The sequence below is a fragment of the Pieris napi genome, chromosome 7 (genome assembly GCF_905475465.1).
Source record: "Pieris napi chromosome 7, ilPieNapi1.2, whole genome shotgun sequence".
Lineage (NCBI taxonomy): Eukaryota > Metazoa > Arthropoda > Insecta > Lepidoptera > Pieridae > Pieris > Pieris napi.
In genome coordinates, this window is record NC_062240.1 from 11,759,362 (window position 1) to 11,780,772 (window position 21,411).

At 32.2% G+C, this 21,411-nt stretch overlaps 1 protein-coding gene across 2 annotated transcripts; it reads left to right on the top strand.

The window, feature by feature from the left end:
* The first annotated feature begins 166 nt into the window (after positions 1 to 166).
* Positions 167 to 19,905, top strand: LOC125051093 (bifunctional 3'-phosphoadenosine 5'-phosphosulfate synthase). 2 transcript variants are annotated; one of them, XM_047651245.1, is made up of 14 exons: positions 167 to 488; positions 7,192 to 7,366; positions 9,476 to 9,648; positions 12,082 to 12,219; positions 13,219 to 13,338; positions 14,430 to 14,567; positions 14,840 to 14,902; positions 15,891 to 16,130; positions 16,513 to 16,668; positions 17,148 to 17,253; positions 17,697 to 17,839; positions 18,693 to 18,854; positions 19,257 to 19,365; positions 19,673 to 19,904. In XM_047651245.1, the coding sequence occupies exons 1-14, from the start codon at positions 450 to 452 to the stop codon at positions 19,780 to 19,782; spliced, it is 1,872 nt and encodes a 623-aa protein (XP_047507201.1). In that variant the 5' UTR covers positions 167 to 449; the 3' UTR covers positions 19,783 to 19,904. The 2 variants fall into 2 exon arrangements, with proteins under 2 accessions (XP_047507201.1, XP_047507199.1); XM_047651243.1 differs by lacking the exon at positions 167 to 488 and adding an exon at positions 1,813 to 2,002 and having other exon boundaries at positions 19,673 to 19,905.
* The last annotated feature ends 1,506 nt before the right edge of the window (positions 19,906 to 21,411 follow it).

Sequence of the window (21,411 nt, forward strand, 5' to 3'; positions counted from 1 at the left end):
TAATTAACAATAAAGACCACTGTTTAAAATTGTGCATGCATATTATCAGAATAGTTTAATATAAAACTTCTGATTAATTGATAAAATACATACAACTGACATCATAACATTAGACTATGGCACATCGATTGGACTATATACAACCATTAACAACAAGCTGTCAAAATTCAAGAAGTCGAACAACTCCTATAGAGAGCCTACCTAGATTATATTTTGAATTTTTTGAACTTAGTTATTCGTACATTTACTAGTACAATAATGTTAAGATCACATTAATGGAATCTAAGTCAAGGTGTCCAACTGCACAATCTCTGTTAACTGCAACCAAGTACTGAGTGCCTTGTTATTAAATACCTATGAAAGCAAATCATATCCAACACGATTAGTAACTTTATTAATAATTTTATCTGTTTTAAATATTTTTCTTTGCAATACTTTTAAAGTAAATCATGGATGGACCTTCAAGACCAAGAAAGAAGCTGAAAGTGGTAAGTTTTTAGTTCTTTTAACATCAATGCTTATATTTTTCTAATCTTTTTTGTTTGATTATCATGTAAAATCAGGTCATTGGTATTAAGTTGCTTACGGTTCATTTTTACGTTTTAAATCATGAATGTATTACGTCTAATAATTTACTCAAATTTCACTTGCACTTATTACAATATATCTAACATACTGTAAAAACTAGACAAGTAAAGCTTAAGGGCAAGGTATCAATACAGGTATAGCTTTACCTTTATATATTTTATTACTGAATGAATGGGCTATTTTTTTATTTTATCAAAGTCATATCATATTTTTCTACACATTTTATCATTTCTGAAGTCACTGATTATAGTAGTGTGATAAATTACCAGTGATTAGATTTATCAAAGGTTTTTTATTAATGTTCCAATATAAATTATTCATATAGTTTTTATTATGCAATTGCCTTAAGATAAAGTTATTAAAATCGAAAAAACCCATATTTTTTAGTTTAATCATTAAATGTAATTCTGTGCCTCTTTATTGGCTTGATTGTCTTTAATTTCTAATAACTTAAGTAGATAATTAAGGCTCTATAGTAAGAATTCTCTAGTTCATATACAAGTATATGGTAGTTTTCAATAAAATTTTAATATGTTTTTAACATAATTAAACCGTAATAAAATTCATTTTTATGGTGATAATATACTATAAACATTTTACATCACCCTATGAATAATATTATATTTTTTGCTTGGTATGCATTATATAAATATTTGTGGTAAATTTTCATAGTATCACATAAATTGCTACATAACTTATTATTAACTGCACAAAAAGCATAATACTCAGTAATTTGAATTATTAATGCAATAAACAACTTGCTATTTTGAATATTATTGTATGTTAATAATAATAAAGCAACAGTCATGTAAAAATTACTTGAAATTGAAATAGGAAACAATTTCATCGTTTATTTTCACTACCTTAAGGCATGACCACTATGTAGTAGTTGTTATATTCATAACACCAATTCTTGTCTTTGTTGAAATAATGTCATTTAATTTTTTAGAATTAATAGTTTTTATGAATCATTATTTTTAACAAACCTTGTTTCATATAATTTTTTAGATGTATTGTAAAGTTACTTACAGACAAATATTTATATAAGTCAAGTTTAGGTATTATTCTACAACATGACTTGATTTAAAAAAAAACTAATAATAAAAGAAAAATAGATTTCGACGCGTGCAAAATTATTTCATGTACCTTATCAATAAATATTATCGATGTCTGAAAAATACTATTTAAATTACCACCATCGCAAGTGGGGGAGAGTCACAATCGAGTATCAATCAAGTTAGTATTATTTGAAACGGCGCGGGCGCTGCCGCATTTTAAAAAAGTTGAATTTTGGCGGGAATTATTTAAATTTTAAAATATTATAAAAATGAGTCTAGAACAAAGAAACCAGAAGGTGGCTGAGCATTTTGAAAAATATAACATCGCAGAATGGGGAAGCGCAACATTAAGATCGGTGTGTATTTTTTTTATATATATTTTCATTATTTTATATTGTGAAACGAAAGTGTTGAAGTTTCGTTATGTGAATGATGTTTACGATACAACTACTAGAATGAGCGACTCCACTTTCACTTTGTTTATTTCCTCAAGATTGTAGCAAACTGGATATTATTTACTTTCTTTTATGGATAGGAAATAATAAATAAAGTAAGCTAATCGTTTTCTAATTTTTTTATTAATAAATTTGGAAAACATCTCGCGTTCGAATTTTATGCATATTCCTTAACGCAATTAGCGTTGTGAATTAATTAGTCCCCATATTTATATATATTTTTAATTAATTTAAATTTATAATAATATAGGCATCATATTCTGTAACTCTGTGATTTGTGATCATTAATATATTTTCACTACAGTATATCTCGGAGTTTGGTCTCTTTACAAAGACCTCCTTAAACCCTTTCCACTGTTCTCTATCCTTTCTGACTCTTCTCTTCATATGACCCGTCCATCTCCGTTTAATTTGGTCTATTTTAGCGAGAATGTCTGTCACACCTGTTCTACCTCTTATTATAACTATTTCTTTGCGTGTCTAATTTTCTTTTTTAAAGCATGTTTCTTTCCATGACTTTTTGGCAGTGTGCTAGCATGTCCCTGTGCTGGTTAGAGAGTGCCTAAGGGCTATTCTTGGAACTCAAACGTGTAATTTTCATACTTGAATTAATATTCAATATATCGTAATGATTTTTGAACAACATTTATTGGAATAACAATTATATATAAAATAATTATATGTGGCAGAATATGCGGAGTTAAGATTGTACAACCATAAGATTTTTATACCATATTCTTGCAAATAAATGATTATGATTAACATTATTTTTCTTTACTCAAAGTTGAAAACTAATAAAAACATCTTTAACATATACTTAACTTAATAACAATAGATTATATTGTTGCACTTATATACAAATTACAGGATCACTTTAGTACTATCATAATATATATGTAGAACTTTATTAGACTTTAATAACCAAGTTTTTAATTCTTACCTAAGTACCATTCTAACATCAAAGTCAAATCTTTATTGCTTTCCTTATGCTCATACCTTACAGGTGACATGTTATAATTGTGTTATAATAAGGACCTTAGACACAGCAATGTTGTGCTTTATTACATTTAATTCAATTCTTATTCATTTTTAATCTTATAAGTAGATAAATTATTTATTTATTATATTTGCTTAATTATAAAGTCTTTGTAAGATAATAAAGTCCCAAAGGATTACAGTCTTGTTCAATGAAACAACTATTGTGATACAGTCTATTCTCATGATGGCTGGAGTGAATATTATTCTTTTTAAAACATTATTATTTTTAAATTAGCTGCCCGCCCCGAACTTAGTTTCGCCTTAATATGTTTTTAGCCTACCTTTTTAGTAGCTACATCCCAAAAAATGGAACATTTTACTATGCTACCCCATAGAAACTGTTCGCTTTTCCGTAATAAAAACCTGAAAATATTTTGAGCATAGCAAGATATTTTGCGATTAATTTTTATTTATATAGATTTAAATTAATTTCGTAACGATATAAAAACTGTATTTGTCTATACCTATTCATTTCAGATACTTTAATACACGCCGAACTGAACAATGTCTTTGTTATGAGATTTGTGTTTCGCTTATTCTCGAGAATTTTATTAAAACAATATTGTGGTATCTTTGTTTTTGACAATTCATGTAATAATTCTAATACCAGGTTAATAGTAAAATTGATATACATATTATACATATTTTGGTACCGAGGTAAAATAACGATTATCTATGACCAAAGATGCAATGTATGTTAATTACGTTCGTAATGTTTGCAATGCGAATGCTATTTCTATTTCAAATAAAAAAATGTAATATATTACTAGGTTTCATAGCACTCCTTCTTAAAAAAATCTTATACACATTCTTATATCTGGAGTTGTATGCGTTATATGTCGTTGTAACATAAACATTTACGCTACCCAAATATACATCAAATATCTTTCAACTACGGAAGAAATTGTCGATAACATGTATCTCAATCTAATCGTATCAGAGCGAATGTTCTGCCTTATTTGATAATAAATTTACCAAGGGCATTATGCCAACGTAATAGCTGTAATTTTAGTGCATGCAATGTATCAGTCTTTTGTACTTAACCTAGTTGTTACAACAAATTTAACCTTTTATAATTACCACCCCACAACAGAGAGGCCATTATTTAGGAACTCGCTATTAATGGTCGATATATTCATTTAAAAGAGACAATAAAATCTTAAATTTTGATACAAACAAACAACAAAATTTTATGTACAGCCTTTAATAGGCAAACACAGCATGCTTACTTAGTAACAATTATTTCTTACAAACTATAAATGTGATTTAATCGAGACATATAAATGTCTTACAAATATTTGGGGAGGCTGTAGGAGGGAAGGGAAGGGGTCAATTTTAGGGGAAAAAGCTTTTTGCTTTTATCGCAAAAGATCTCTTTTTTAAATGTAAGTATGTATATATAAATAAACATTTATTTTAATTAAACAAATACTATGAGTAATCGTCCATCATGTTTTTCTTGATTTTGTACATATGCGTAAAAATTGCCTTTATCATTTGGCAACGTTATAAAGAATATCTTTCATATATTTGTAAGAAATATTTATTGTAATAAATCATGAAAAAAATACCGTGATATTAAAAAACATAGAAATGGAAAATAACTAGAACAAACCAATATAAGCCGTAGTTTTGAGCGCGTTTTTAAATTTAATTGTAACTATATTTCCGTCATAGTAAGATTACATAAATTCCTTTTTAATTGAATGCACTGTATCAAGTGTTTAGCTTCATGTAAAATGATAAATAATTAATTAACATATCAAATTAAACGATTAAAATGTTTTGTAAATGAATGGATTTTTTTGTGTTTTCAATTTAATTCCCAATTATAGCAACTTTCGCTCTCGTAATAAGTGTTATAATATGAATAAATTTAAATAATTAATTTAATTACAAAGCAATCTCTCCGAATCAAATAAAGGAAAATAGAAATATTGAAGTGCGAGTAATTAATCAAAATGTTATTCACGCCTTTAACAGATTTATTATAATAACTAATTTGTTAACAGAGCAGTGTTGGCCTAGTGGCTTCAGCGTGTGACTCTCATCCCTGAGGTCGTAGGTTCGATCGCCGGCTGTGAACGTACTTTCTATGTACGCATTTAACATTCGCTCGAACGGCGAAGGAAAACATCGTGAGGACGCTTGCTTTAGACCCAAAAAGTCGACGGCGTGTGTCAGGCACAGGAGGCTGATCACCTACTTGCCTTTTATATTGATTATGAAACAGATACAGTTATCTGGACCTTTCAATGTCGTAGCGCCAGTGATTTATTTATTTAATTTATATGGCTTTATACTTTTCTAATTATAGTTAACTGTTTAAAGAAACAAATATAATGATTTGTTTGTACGTGTGTAAATAATATGTATGAAATTCAAACAAATTATTTAAACGATTTGTTATCGGAAAATCAATTGACTTTTTTATTGATAGAACATTGTTACGGAAGGGGAAGCCAGGTATAACCTTTGTGCAAGGACAGATATGATTGTTGTTCAGTCAGATGAAAAATTGCATTTCGGTTATTGCAACACAATTAGATACGCCGATTATAAAGTTAAAAGTTCCTAGTTTAGAATCACTACGAAACAATTATTATGTTGAATTGGTAATTTTAATGTTTAAATAAAAAAATTTTTTTATTATGGAACATAAGATACAGTCACTTATTCCACGTCATTCTATTTGAATTGGTAGACATCCCTACTCATCGGCAAAGAAGACAGAGGGTGTAGAGAAAAAGACGGCGTAAAAAAACCCTCGGTACTCTTTTAAAATAGCAAATCATCAAACAACACTTATTTTAAAACAAATATCGCAAATTAATAAGAAGTAGCCTGTCTAGCACTCGACATATTTCTAAGTGAATAACCACTTGCATAAAAGTTGAAAAAATCTAGAAACAAATATCGTAAAACCTGAATGTGTGTTTATTTATTTAGCCACGAGTAATAAGATTCTAACCATAATTATCATGATAACAAGTCATTAACAATAGGAAGCAATTATTAATGATATCTATGTTATATTAAGTTCAACCTTAATATTGAAATTGGAAAATGTAGACCTAAAATATCTCCTCTTTGGTTAAGAATTCCAAATTAAAAAAATTCCAACTGTGTAGGTGTATTCGTGCATATTTAAAAAACCGTGATTTATTTTATTTTCACGTTTTTTTTTCTTTGCGTCACTATAAAATGGAAAACATGAAATATCGCGTTATTCGTTATTTACTAGTACGAGTTACACCGTGGCACCAGTGCTGCAGAGACGGCTCGGAATGATGTGTGAGGCGGCGGTGTTGCAAAAGAAAACACTAGTGCCTTTTTGGTTCCAACGTTTTCGTTCTGGAAATTTCGATCTGCAGAACAAGTTGATAACGAAGAATTGATAAAATAGGACCGAATGTTACATGTCTAAAATACGTTTTTATCTCTTTCTTTTCAATTGTGCTTACGTTATAATGAAAGAGATGGATGAGTTTAGTAGGGACTTATTTTGTAGGTATCGATACATCTCGATTGTGAATGCATTTTATCTGATTGTAATGTTGCTTACTGTTCTTTATCTAGCCGATTTAGATACAACAAGAATATATTAATGTATCGTTATCTCAAGTACCTGTTTACGCATTGAAAACTCTATAATACTTCGTGTTGAGTTTCAAAAACAATATAAATACGAAAATTATAATAGATGACGTACTTTATTTATATTCTATATTAATCTAGATAATCTATACTTATAATTAGGTACTACAGACTAGCTAACACATACCTTAATATGTTATAGAAGATTGAAATAATTTATTGAAACCTGTATTATCCTGAAATTAAAAAAAAATCTGAGTCTCAGATTGCTGAATCTGTCTCATGATCATTTTTCAATCTAATAGGCAAGTAGGAGATCAGCCTGTGCCTGACACACGCCGTCGACTTTTTGGGTCTAAGGCAAGCCAATCCTCACGATGTTTTCCTTCCCGGTTGGAGCGAATTGTTCATGTGAATCTCTAGCCCCTAATTGTCATGGTAATTGTTTTTTTCAGTGCGCCCAAGTAGCGACTAATGTAGTGGAACAAAAACACCAAGTGTCAAGGATAAAGAGGAGTAAAGCGCTGGGCAGCAAAGCATTTAGAGGCAGCACAGTTTGGTTCACTGGACTCAGTGGAGCCGGAAAGACCAGTATTGCCTTCGCATTGGAGGCGTACCTTGTTTCTAAAGGTAATTTTGTTCTCATCTATTCCCTTTACGACTTGAAACCCTGACCGAAAAGGTTGCATTTCGGTGGATTTTTGGTATGCCCCCATATATGCTCCGTCCGTAGAACAATTTGTCAAATTTAAACATCGACGCATTTGATTTGTCTTTTTATTTACGTGTTTAAAAGCTATACAATACACTTGCCATTTCCCGCCCGCTTCGCTGGCCGAATTAAAATAGGAATTACATAAATAAAAAAATATGAAGAAAAAATAATAATGAAACATAAAATCATTATTATTTTTTCTTCATATTTTAACTTCCCGCTAAGAAAATTGAAAATTTTCGAAAATCGAGTTTTTAAGAGATGTTGACGTTCTGAGGTTCTAGGAAGCCTCCCCGAATGTTTCCGCGGTGAAGTCCGTATGTATAAATTTTCATAAAAGTAAAACAGCAATAAAAAAATGAAGGAACGTTGGAATTTAAAAAATAAATAGCCATAAACCATCTAGGAAATGTTTCGCATCGAATGGCAGTTTCATGTCGATACGATCAGTGGTTTAGGCGTGAAGGAGCCTCAAACGAAGACCATTTGAGTATCGTTATAAAGGGTTATTTTTTTGTAATGAAAGTACTCGATTTTTATACAATTCGACAGACAAATTAGTAGACTTACCAATTTTATCAATGCCTTACAGCCCCTTATGCGCCTTAGCATCGCCATCGCCATCGCAATCTATTTCGTGCCTCTTGCGTCCAACTTCGGTAACCCAATTTTTCGACGTCCTTAACAACTCCATCACTCACCAACCCGGCCTACGTCTACCGGGTTCTCTCTTGCCACCACTTGCCACTCGTTGTGAGTTCAGTAATTAGTAAGGACCGTGGGGTTCTGTCATCCGCCATTCGACTTTCTAATTTACTAAGCCCGACATGATTATAATTCCTGACCATTTGACAGATTGGATAGTTCGTAACAAACGCACGTATAACTTCTGGTCCTAATAGCGAACAGAAACGAAAGAGTCTGATTACCGTATGTCAAAAAAGAACTAGAAGAGAGAAAGAAGAAAAATTGTATTAAATTTTGATAACAGGAGTTGCTAATAGAAAGTTTAGAAAAGAAATCAGTAGGTAGGTTTGATAATAATTCGGAATACCTACATATCACACACTAGCGAGCCAAAGGTGCATAGCATGTTCTATATACTTAATTAATGGACTAAAAGATACTTTTCTTTTCTCATATTAGCGCATTCATCGAAATTCTTCATCGTTATATTGCGAAGTTTAGATTTTGCGTCGACGTTATTGAACCTTTTTTGTGTTATTTAAATTTTAATGTGTCCTGTTTCAAAGGGCTAACGGAAAAACCTGTCTTATACGCGTGTGTCAGCACGAAATCAACAAAGTTTTGAATGCATTTTTGCGCTTAGCTTGCGAGAAGTATCACAAAAAGAATAACTCTTTTTAGTGATATTTTTATACCAGGTAGAATCTGAATTAAAAAAATGTATTTGTGATATTTACAATTACGTTCCTTTACTTAAATTTAAAGCATATAAAATGAAAATATTTATCCATTTACAGTGGCGTAACTACACCACCTGGGGCCCGTGGCAAATGTTCTTTCGTGGCTATTCTTTTGATGGGGCCCTATCAGTAAAAATCGTCCCTTCTCAATTACACGTTGTATATGTCCCACTAATGGCCATAGGCCTCCTCTATTAGGCGAGACGGAATGGTCTGCAGTCCCCACGCTAGCCCAATGCGTATTGGAGAATTCACATTCATCCATAGAACATAATATCTCTTGGGCAGGTTTTAAACGACCTATGGTTACGCCACTATCACTGTAAAGTATTCATATAAAGGTCACAAAAAAATAATGCTTCTAAATTTACATTTACTGCCATTTCCCAAATGGCCGAGAAGATCTGCCAATAAACTCTTCTTCACTCTTTCAAATCGCCATTTTTTACAAAACTTGATAAAACAGTTAAAAATGTAATTAAATAAAAAAAGAACCAAACGTTTAAATCCCCTCTAGGCATATTGTAGGAAGAGAGACAACCCAACGCATGGACGCCATGGACGCATGGATGTGTCACAGTGTAACAATGATTACAGGAATCCCAGCTTACGGTCTTGATGGTGACAATGTGCGTACAGGCCTCAACAAGAACTTGGGTTTCAGCAAGGAAGACAGAGAAGAGAATATTAGACGTGTCTCCGAAGTCGCCAAGTTATTTGCGGACAGTGGAGTCGTTTGCCTGTGCAGTTTCGTATCACCATTCGCTGAGGTAACCGAAAATAATTCATCATTTATTGTATATGTTTGACGCACAGATATGATATATGTTTTGTTAAATACAACTCTTATCCTATTGTATATTATATGGACACTCCCTATATATTTAGTCTTTTATAAAACAAAGAGTAACTCAAGTCCGCCAAAACAATGTTTTCATCTTTTATAATCATTTGTTCAATCACTACCGATGTAGAACGTTTCGTGCTTCCAAGTTCTTTGTTTAAACGCAGCACACCAATATGGAGTAGCATGAACACCTGAAGTTGGTCTAAAGTTTTGTTTTACTAGCTCCGTAATAAAAAACATCAGGGATATTATATAACAGAAACTTTAATTGAATACACATTTTTAAAAACATGTTCCAACAAGGCCAAAACAAATGAATTCTATTTAAAAAAAAACAAAAGGGCCTCGATTGCTTTTTTGTTATTATTAATTCTTATATGGGCTATGCCTTCCAGTATTTTTTTCTTTCCAAGAAGAATGTATTGTCATTATGATGGCATAATTCTTTAGGCAAAATTTAACTTAACTAACAATCCTAACTTATCATTAGTGAGGGGTACCGGGTTCGATTCTCGGTTCGAGGGCAAGTTTTAATTTAATTTAAATTTGTTCTCGGCCTTTGGGAGGGTTGTGCGGTACCGGGCGAGTGCTTAAACCGTACATGGAGGACATGGTCGAATTTCTAAGGCAAAAAGCACGAATGATAAAAATCTCATACTTGACGCTGGCTATTGCACAAACCGTGCCAGAGCCATTAAAAAAAAATCTTATCATCAAATGATTAATTATAACATTAAGAAGCTATTCTAGGTTTTAATTATATCCCGGAGAGGTACGGCTGGACTGGAATTGTTTTGTATTAGCGTACTATAGCGGATAGTGTAGCAATGTTGAGAATGTTTATACATCGCTCCAGTCGTTTTTGTGCTCATTGGTTACACTTTTTGTTCTTTATATAAGATATATAATAACGCATTTCCGATGAATTGCATAAAAACATGTTTAATATAATTAAAAATGTAGGGCATTGTTCGTATAAGGTTATCTTATATGTACTTATAATTGCTAATATCATAAGTCAATGAACCGTAAACACATTTAAGGGTGCTCGTTATGATATATTAGACGGAAGTTAAGTACAAATTGTTTCGTTATGTATCACTTGGACTCCCTTATTTTTTTCAACGTATGTACAAGTTAGTCAAAGTCAAAATCATTTATTCATATAGGTAACACAATGTACACTTATGAACGTCAAAAATGAAATATACATTAAATGCTTCTAACTTTACATTTATTGCCAGTTCTCAATCAAGGTCGTAGAACGGAAGAGAAGAACTGGCAATAAACTCTCCGCCACTTTTTAATCGCCATGTTTTTTATTTTACAAAACGTTTGTAAGGAGCTGCAACCATTACACCACGTTCCACATGGCATCTTAAGTAATCAATAATAATGAATGAAAAACAAAGATTTGTCCTCTATCAGCAGGAGGCATGAAATAGGAGCACGCACTTACATTCTCGTGGGAACAAAACTCAAATACATAGTCGAAATAACTAACATTACATGTGAACATAAAAAGAAAAATCCGTTGATCCACAGCCGGGGTTCGAACCGAGTCGCACGCTGAAGTCACTAGGCCAACACTGCTCTCCTTTTTACGTTTAGTTGTTATAATATTTTTTCATTATCAGACCTACCGTAACAAAGTTTTCTAAATCACTACCAAGGAAGGGCCGTCATCGTGTTACTGTTATTATAAGTTCAGTGTAAAAGCTTTATAACGTAATTCGCTATAACAAAAACCTATAACCAAAAGTAATTTGGTTGATTTAACACAAAACCCATACATTAATTCACTCTTTATAACGCAACAGCCATTCTCTATTACGAAAAAATATTTTCATGTTTGGGCATAGACAACATACTTAAGTGTAATTGTTTTTATAATCAGATTACAAAACTGATTATTGAGGTGCCTGAGGTTGCATTAACACGTGTGCAATTATTCTTAAATTACATAGGAAATTTTGGTCTCAGTTACTAAACGCACCATTGTCACCTATCTATTATATATTATACTGGTGGACCCCACAGACGTTGTCCTGCATGATATTTCAAGCTATTAGGATATTAAAGTATGAAAGTACCGACTGCAGCGCCACCTGCCGGGCTGATTTGTGAATCTAAACCATTCCCAGATCCCCTTGAACACACACAAAAAATTTCATCAAAATCGGTCCAGTCGTTTGAGAGAAGTTCAGTGACATACACACTCACAGAAGAATTATATATATAAAGATTATATGTATATAAATTATTGTAATTATTGGTTAAATATGGTGTTTATTTCTTCTCTCCCTATAACGAAGAACATCCGGTGACCTGACGACATTAAATATTCAATTCACAGGACAGAGAAATAGCTCGTCGTGTCCACACGGATTCCGGTCTGCCATTCTTCGAAGTGTTCATAGACACACCGTTGGAAGTATGTGAGCAACGTGATGTTAAGGGCCTGTACAAAAAGGCCCGAGATGGACAGATTAAGGTACCTACCTAAATAATAAAATTAAAGATTTTATTCAGGTTTTGTAAGTACTAGCCGTTTCGCGCCCGCTTTGCTGGACGAATTAAAATAAATTTTATGTTTCATTATTTTATTTTTTTTTCATATTTTTATTATTCTTCTTTTTAACTTCCCGCTAAGAAAATTGAAATATTTCGAAAATCGAGTTTTTAACAGATGTTGACGTTTAGAGGTTCTAGGAAGCCTCCCCGAATGTTTCCGCGGTGAAGTCCGTATGGATAAATTTTCATAAAAGTAAAACAGCAATAAAAAAATGAAGGAACGTTGATTATTAATAAATAAATAGCCATAAACCATCTAGGAAAATTTCGCATCGAATGGTGGTAGTTTCATGTCGATACGATCAGTGGTTTAGGCGTGATTGAGCCTCAAACGAAGACCATTTTCATTATATATATATAGATTTATAAAGAAGATTTCCCAGCTACTGTTGTTGCCTTCTCAGTCCAAAGATGATGTGTGTTCATTATATTTAATTATTAATTTTCCTATATAGTTCAATAATAATACAAGATACATATAAACAGAAAATACACAAACACAAATAAATGTGGTTACTTAGGTAAAATATTACCATGTTCTGTTATACTTCAAAATATTGAAATAGTATTATATTTATTTTATTTTTATTATATTAAGTATTTAATATTAAATACTACTAATGTACTGTTCTTCAACGCACGCATGTGTGATTTTTATTTTGTTTGTATTCCTTCAGTTAAATAATGTAACACAAATATAGAATACAATTAAATAACTTTAATTGTTATTATAAAAAATATTAAAAGGAGAATATTCTACAAAATAACCAGATTTATAAAGTATATAAATATAGTTTTTCTTTTTAGCTTTCATAAATATTGTAATATTTATGTATTCCATCTTTGGCTATATTTTTAGTATAATTATTGTTTTATTTAAAAACAAAAGTTAAATAAATAATATCACAAATGCTTTCAGGGATTTACAGGAATAACACAAGAGTATGAAAGACCCGACCAGCCCGAACTAGTTATTGAGACGGTGGGTCGCTCCATTGAAGAGTCCACTATGGAAGTTATAAAGCTTTTGGAATCACAGGTTCGTAATATATATTTGTTTATTTGTTTGTATTACAAATGTATTTGGAAACTAAGTTAAGTAAATGATAGCGTAGTTTATTTTATTAATTTGTGATTTTTATATATCAACTATGCAAAATAATAATAAGCCTTTAATTTAACCACATACATTATACAATTTTTAAATTAAACATAAATTAATTAAAGGCGCTACAACCTATTTAGGTCTAGACCTCAGATTACTGTATCCGTTCCATGATGATTTGTCAATCTGATAGGCAAGTAGGTGATCAGCATCCTGTGCTTGTCTAGATCTTTGGGTCTAAGCAATTGCTCACGATGTTTTCCTTCACTGTTAGAACGAATGTTAAATGCGCACATAGAAAGAATGTCCATTGGTGGACTAGCCGGGAATCGAACCTACGATGAGGGATGAGAGTCGCACGCTGAAGCCACTAATGCATGGCATTGTGGGTTCTAAGGTACAAGCAGGGTTGAGAATTTTACTAGCAAATAGGGTCATATTATGTATCGGGCAGGCTTTAATTATTAATATTTACTCTACAATAATCTAAGATATAACAGGTTATGGCTATGTTAAAAAAAATACTTGTAGGTATTTTATAACTGCAAACGGGCAGAAGGCACATCTGTTGTTAAGTGATACCGCCGCCAATTGACACTCACATTGCCAGAAGGCTCGCAAGTGCGTTGCGGCCTTTCAATAATTGTTACGCTCTTTTCTTGATGGACCCTAAGTCGAATTGGTTCGGAAATACTTCAGTGGGCAGCTGGTTCCACATAATGGTGGTACGCGGCAAAAACTTCTATATTTAGTACTTCTATGTGAAAACATACATATATATATATATATATATATACTAGTGGACCCGACAGACGTTGTCCTGCATGATATTTCAAGCAATTAGTAAAGCAAAGTATGAAAGTACCGACTGCAGCGCCATCTGGCGGGCTGATTTGTGAATCTAAACCATTCCCAGATCCCCTTGAACACACACAAAAAATTTCATCAAAATCGGTCCAGTCGTTTGAGAGAAGTTCGGTGACATACACTCACAGAAGAATTATATACATATATATATATTTCAGGGTATAATACCACACTACGAAAGTGTGTCCGGGGCAAACGAATTGTTCATTTATGGGAACCGGCTAAGCAGTGCCATCGAAGAGGCTGCGAGACTTCCCCAAATAAACATCTCTATGTTGGACCTGCAGTGGGTACAGGTAAATAAAATTACTTATACGCACTTAAGATACGTTTTGCTATATACTAATAAGTATGTAGTAGTGGAAAATTATGTAAAATAATTGTAAATTTATAAATTCATTCCGGTAAAAAAAGTATTTTCTTTAAAAGATTTATCAATTTTCGCTTTTAAATGAAATCATAAAATATACCAAAAAATCATCTAATCTAAAGCATTCTCGAACCATGTATGAAGCCAGTCAATATTTTTTGGGAAATTTCATTTATTGTTCATCTATTTTCTTTCCAGGTTTTATCTGAAGGCTGGGCATATCCATTAAAAGGATTCATGAGGGAGACAGAATATTTACAAGTAAGTTGAAAAATGTTAGGCTCATTGAATGTGATTTCTATACTTTCCAAACGATTATATATAACAATATACTTATACAAAATAGTTGATAATGACGTATTTTTTATTATTCAAAACATTTTATGAATAGTTTTAAGTTCATACATTGGATAATCTGAAGGTTTTGGAATCGACACCCCACTAAAAAATTACTAGGCTAATTCAGACATTATTTTAATATTTTTCAATTTACACGTGAAAATTCAAATTCAAATTACAAGGAAAACAATTCGCCAAAATTGGGATTAGATTCAAAAATCGATGGACAGACACAAAATCTGTTCTGGTTGTTCATCTACTTACCTAATAGGCAAAAACTATATATATTTTTTGTTACATATAAATATGATGTCTGTAATCTGAATAATTACGACATATAAAAATAAAAAAATACGTGTATGTATATTGTAATAATACGTTAGAAGTTATACTTCTTTGGCGTAATCATTTTCTTCGAGCACTTTAGAACACACGTTTCGCTCTTAGAATTGCATTTTTCTTGTCCATTTTAATGGTCACTTCCAATCGCATTGATATAATATGTACTAATGATGATATTTTATAATAAACACTATGTTTTTTATTCACATTGGAACGGGTTTTCTCGTAGAGAAATAATCTCGTTTAAACACACACGACTCTGAAAAACTCTACGCCATGACAGACAATGAACCTTGTCGCTAAAATAGAGCAAGCGCAGACAGTTTTACTGATGTTTGATCATATATTCAGGGTGTCGGTTTTTTGTGACGGTGTGCGCGCGCATCGTAAAAATTTACTCTCATCATTTTTCCCTAACGTGCCAAAAGAAGTATAACTTCAATAACTTCATAATATCAATGCATAAATTATACGTCAATAATTATATTTTTTATGCCTTTGTCGGGATTGCCAATTAAGAAAAGTGTGAGAAAATCCTATGTATCATCCGAAACAATTCTTTTTTCAGGCCCTCCACTCAAATTGCCTCACCCTATCTGACGGTACAATCGTAAATCAATCGGTGCCAGTGGTGTTGCCAATTACAACAGAAGACAAAGAGCGTCTGACCGGCTCTTCGGCAATTTCCCTAGTATACGATGGCAAGACTGTTGCCATTATTCGGGAGCCCGAATTCTACCCGCACAGGCAAAAGGAGAGATGCTCTCGGCAATTTGGAATATATCACACTGGTCACCCGTATATTCAGGTAAATATGTTTTAATTAAGTACCCTAGTTTTTTTGACCCATTTGGGTAAATAATGTAAAAAAAATATATAAAAAACATTCCTCAAAACAATGAGCAGTTGTTGGCGTAGTGGCTTCAGTGTGTGACTCTCATCCCTGAGGTCCTAGGTTCGATCCCCGGCTGTGCATCAATGGACTTCCTATTTGCGCATTTAACATTTGCTCAAAAAGTCGATGACGTGTGTCAGGCGGATAAGGCTGATCACCTACTTGCTTATTAGACAATTGATCATGAAACAGATACAGAAATATGAGGCCTAGACCTAAAAAAAGGATGTAGTGCCACAATTTTTTTTTTAAATGTGAAACAATAATAAATAAATGATGCTTTAATTTTGATTAGATGATCGCTGAATCTGGAGATTGGCTTGTTGGTGGTAATTTGGAGGTGTTTGGGCGTGTCCGTTGGAATGACGGACTGGACGCATTCCGTCTAACACCTAACGAGCTGAGAGAGAAGTTCAAGGAACTCGGTGCTGATGCTGTATTCGCGTTCCAGGTAACGAATTTTAATTCGCAGATAGAGGCAGGAATAATTTGACAAAAGCTGTATAAATTGTAAACATTATCCTTGTTTTTTAAAGTCGGTTAAAAATTTCGTAACAGAGCAACATTCCTTTATTGCTCGGAGTTCGATTGAAGGCGAATTTTTTTATGACTTTGATAATACATATCTATACGGATTTTTTTGTTTTATTATTATTTAATATTAATTCGTATCGTATAAGTAGCTCGTAACTTACTTTGTGTGTAAAGTAGGAAAAAAATCGAAAAAATTAAAAAAAAAAATGTTTTTTAATTACTTACTATACCTAACTTAATTTTTTGTTTGAAAACTATATTTCGTATTAAAAGCGACAAAATAACTCAAATCAAAACATTATTTAATTCATAGAAATGCTAATAATTTATGGACATGGAATGAAATATGTATAATCTTTATTATAAAAAAAATGTAATTATAATATGATTTTTCAGCTCCGCAATCCAATCCACAATGGCCACGCCCTTTTGATGCAAGACACTCAGCGTCAGCTCATCGAGAGAGGATTCAAGAAGCCAGTTCTGTTACTGCATCCGTTGGGTAAGATTTTCATAAATTCATAAAAATAAGTTTTATATTTTAAATTTATAAAAATAGTTTTATATTTTAAATTTAGCTTAATATTTCGTTAAACAAGATTTAATCCAGTAAAAATGGATTCCAAGTGTTTTATTGAATGAAATTAAATCTAAGAACGAAATATTAATTTTATTTTTTTTAATTATTCAAGTAAAGTTTTGAAATATATAAATTTATTTTTTTTAAATACTGAAATGAAGTTTTTAGGGATATATATTTTTTTTAAATATTGAAGTGTAGTTTTTAAAGATATAAATTTTTTTTAAATACTAAAGTGTAGATTTAATGATATATATATTTCTTTTAAATAGTAAAGTGTAGTTTTAAATATATATGTATACTTTTAAAGTAAAGTTAAGTAAAGTTTTTAAAGCTATATATATATTTTTAAATATTGTTTATAGGTGGTTGGACTAAAGACGATGATGTCCCACTAGAAGTGCGCATCAACCAGCATAAGGCTGTATTGAATGAGGGTGTGCTGGACCCCAACTCCACCGTTTTGGCGATTTTCCCATCACCAATGATGTATGCTGGACCGACTGAGGTATATTTCACATTTGATATATTTTTTTGCTTAATATGCAAGTAGATCAGCCTTCAATGCCTGACCATTTTTGGATCTAATCCCCCAATTTCCTCGCGATGTTTTTCTTAATATGTCGGAGAAATATCGTTACTCTTTCGATATGGATATGGTCATTAGGGGGTTTAGTGGGTGTTACGTGTGTGAAGTGCGGGCAAAAGACACAAATAATTTTCGTACAGTATTTAATTTAGCTCGATTCCTTTTAACACTACAAATAACACTTTAATCTTAAATTCATCTCACTTTTAATCACAGTCTAGTCTTGGTCTAACCTCTCAACACCGTATAATAAATAAATAAATCAGTGACGATACAACTTCTTTAGGTTTAGGCCTCAGATTTCTGTATCTGTTTTAAGATCATTTGTCAATCTAATAGGCAAGTAGGTAATCAGCCTCTACCTGACACACGCCGTCGACTTTTTGGGTCTAAGGCAAGCCGGTTTCCTCACGATGTTTTCCTTCACCGTTGGAGCGAATGTTAAATGCGCACAAGAAATTCTTGGTGCACAGCGAACCTACCACCTCAAAACTATGATACTCCAGTGAATACTCCATCAACAGTGTCTCATTTTCCCTCAACGCACTGTAAAAAGTCAAGATGGCGCCTCGACCGCGCTCGAGCCTTTTGCTCTGCTCTGATTGGTCGTAACAATATTCGTACTTTTATTCGTTGAATAATGATTCCAAAATATAAAACAATTAAATAATTACAAAACAAATTAAATTATGATTCTAAAAGTAATATGAGACCAAAGCAACAATAAAAATCAATTAATTAATATTAATAATAGCTGTATATTTTTTATTAGGTACAATGGCACGCCAAGTGCAGAATGAACGCGGGAGCGAACCACTACATAGTGGGGCGTGACCCAGCCGGTCTGCCCCACCCTGATGGCGGTGGCGATCTCTACGACGCCAGGCATGGGGGCATGGTGCTTAAGATGGCACCTGGACTTAACCATCTCGAGGTGAGCACCAGTTTGAAACGTTAGAACTATGTTATGAATTGTCACATCTATTGAGATGGCGTTGATTTTAGTAATTTAATCTGTATTGCATTCAAAATAAGGTATAAAGTTGTACCAATGATTTGTTTATCATTTTTATTAACAAATATATATCTATATAGTATTGTCTTTTATTGACATAACTATTACACATTTAAAGAAAACACTGTTTTACCGGATTGAAGTTATGTATAAATAAATTATAAATTTACAAAGTTAGTCACCGTGACCACGCACGCTGTAAAGCACGTGAAATTTCTGAAAAAAATTAAAATTATGTAAAATAATTGTATATCTATATATCTATTTTTTGAGTCACATACTGACTTTTTTAGCTATATTTAATGTTACTGTATTTTTTAGATTATTCCATTCCGTGTGGCGGCGTACGACGCATCTGCCGGTAAAATGGCGTTCTTTGATCCCACAAGGAAAGAGGACTTCGACTTCATTTCTGGGACTAGGATGAGAGGTATTTTGAAATCCTTCAAAATCATTAGTCAATGCTCTGGTGTTAGATTTAATAGATCAAATGAATGGGAGTCATATGTCAAAATTCGGCTTTGACGTATAAGAGTCAAATGTCAAAATTCGACTTTGACATATGAGTCAGTACAAAATTCTCCTTTGACAAATGGGGGACATTTAGCCCTAAATCACGTCTCTAAATTTCTCTCCAGGCTTCTGTAACTGAAAAGTTAATGTCGCCGGGAATCGAACCCAGAAGATTCATGTTACAACTGTGTTATAAAATACTTCATGAATTTATATTATTCCAGGTCTAGCCAGAAGCGGTAAGGAACCACCCAAAGGCTTCATGGCGCCATCAGCCTGGAAGATTCTCTCTGACTATTACCAGTCACTAAAAGCGAAAATGGACACAAACTGATTTTACGAATTTGTCACAAAGCGTTTATTTATTTGCAAAGTTTTTATTTATGACATTCCTTTATTTATTTGTGTAGAAACACATTCCGTTTTATTGAATATATTCAAATTTATAAAGGTTATTTAAATGTTACGTTGTAAGAGAATTTTATTGTAAACATAATTATGGTGCTTAAAATCTAAAGATTTATTTAATATATAAATACAGTAAAATGTGGTTTTATTTTAATCCCTGCGTCAAAATTTTACTGAAATACTGGAGTCATGCTGAATTTGGGGGAGGGCAACTGGGACTACAGCGTCTGCTCTTCCAAAAGAGGGGCAGAAAGACTTTCAAATTCTGACAAGTAAATAATTTTTGTTTTCAATTCTTTCGCGTTTTTACAGTTACATACGGTATCTTGTATATACATGATTATAATTCGTCATAGTCGTAGAATAACGACGGATCTGACAAATAGTAAACTTTACAGGGCAGCCATTTCAAAATAATATAATCATGTTAGTAACTCAACTATTTTAATTCATATTCTGTTATTATGAAAATTGGCATACAAGTAAACAAATAATAACATTAAATTACACAGTTTTCTAGAAAAATCACATGTTTCTATCGAATCCGTCACTTTACCAACTGATTAATTTTATATTTAAAACACATGGATTTTTTTTAATGTAGCCGTAATATTTAATCAATATAGTATACAAATATGATAAAAAGTGGATTTTGGTTTTTTTTCAAATCCGACATCGTTCTACGATCATGACGTATTGTTCTTTAATATTAAGACAAATCATTAAACTGAATTTTTTCAAATAAGTTTGACTCAACATTCGTCAAAAGTACATTAGATTTTATACGGGAGCCGGGAGGCGTAGTTCGCAAGTATTGTTTCTGAATCTTACCCTAAAATCAGTTTTAATGTGAATACACTTAGTCGAAAGATTGACTAAGTGTATTCACATATGTGCGAACCAGCATGTCTTGGAAGCAGCATGGCCGACGATCAGCACTTATTTGTACCTAATAGTTTGCGAGGCAATAGTTCACGTGAATTAGATCCAAAAAGTTACTGTCTGACTAGGTTATTGTGATGAAACAGTTGCAGGTATTAGGACAGAAGAATTAAACACACAGTTGTAGTTCTACTGTTTTATCATAAACTAGATATGGGTGTAGTAAAAACACGAAATATACAGAAATCTGGGAGCCTATAGCGACTTGTTGTTTATAAAAACGAATTCTGTTTTATTTCTCGTTTCAGTGTCGCATTAAAACACACTGCCCTTTAAGTCAAAACAATGTAATAATACTGATTTAGTTACTAAAGAAAACGTTTCACATAATATCTTGGACATTGAAAAACTAATTTGTTATAAGGTTTAAGTTATCTCATAGTTATAGTCATGCCCGATAAACGCATTCAAAAGTTTGACCCCTAGTTCAAAGTTATCATTGTTTTTAGTTTCGTTAATTTCAAATGTTTTTACGTATTTCATCTACGTTGTTTTTTACATATTCATTATTCATACTTATTTGCTTAACAAGAAATATAAATTTCAGTAAAAAATCCAAAGGCTGGGTGCAACAACCTTACTTAGCGATCTTTTATATCCATTTTTCTCGAAA

Coding starts and splice junctions, on each gene's coding strand:
- LOC125051093 (XM_047651243.1), top strand. CDS start 1,916: ATGAGTCTAGAACAAAGAAACCAGAAGGTGGCTGAGCATTTTGAAAAA. Junction 12,220..13,218: donor CCCGAGATGGACAGATTAAG/GTACCTACCTAA, acceptor AAATGCTTTCAG/GGATTTACAGGAATAACACA. Junction 13,339..14,429: donor TAAAGCTTTTGGAATCACAG/GTTCGTAATATA, acceptor TATATATTTCAG/GGTATAATACCACACTACGA.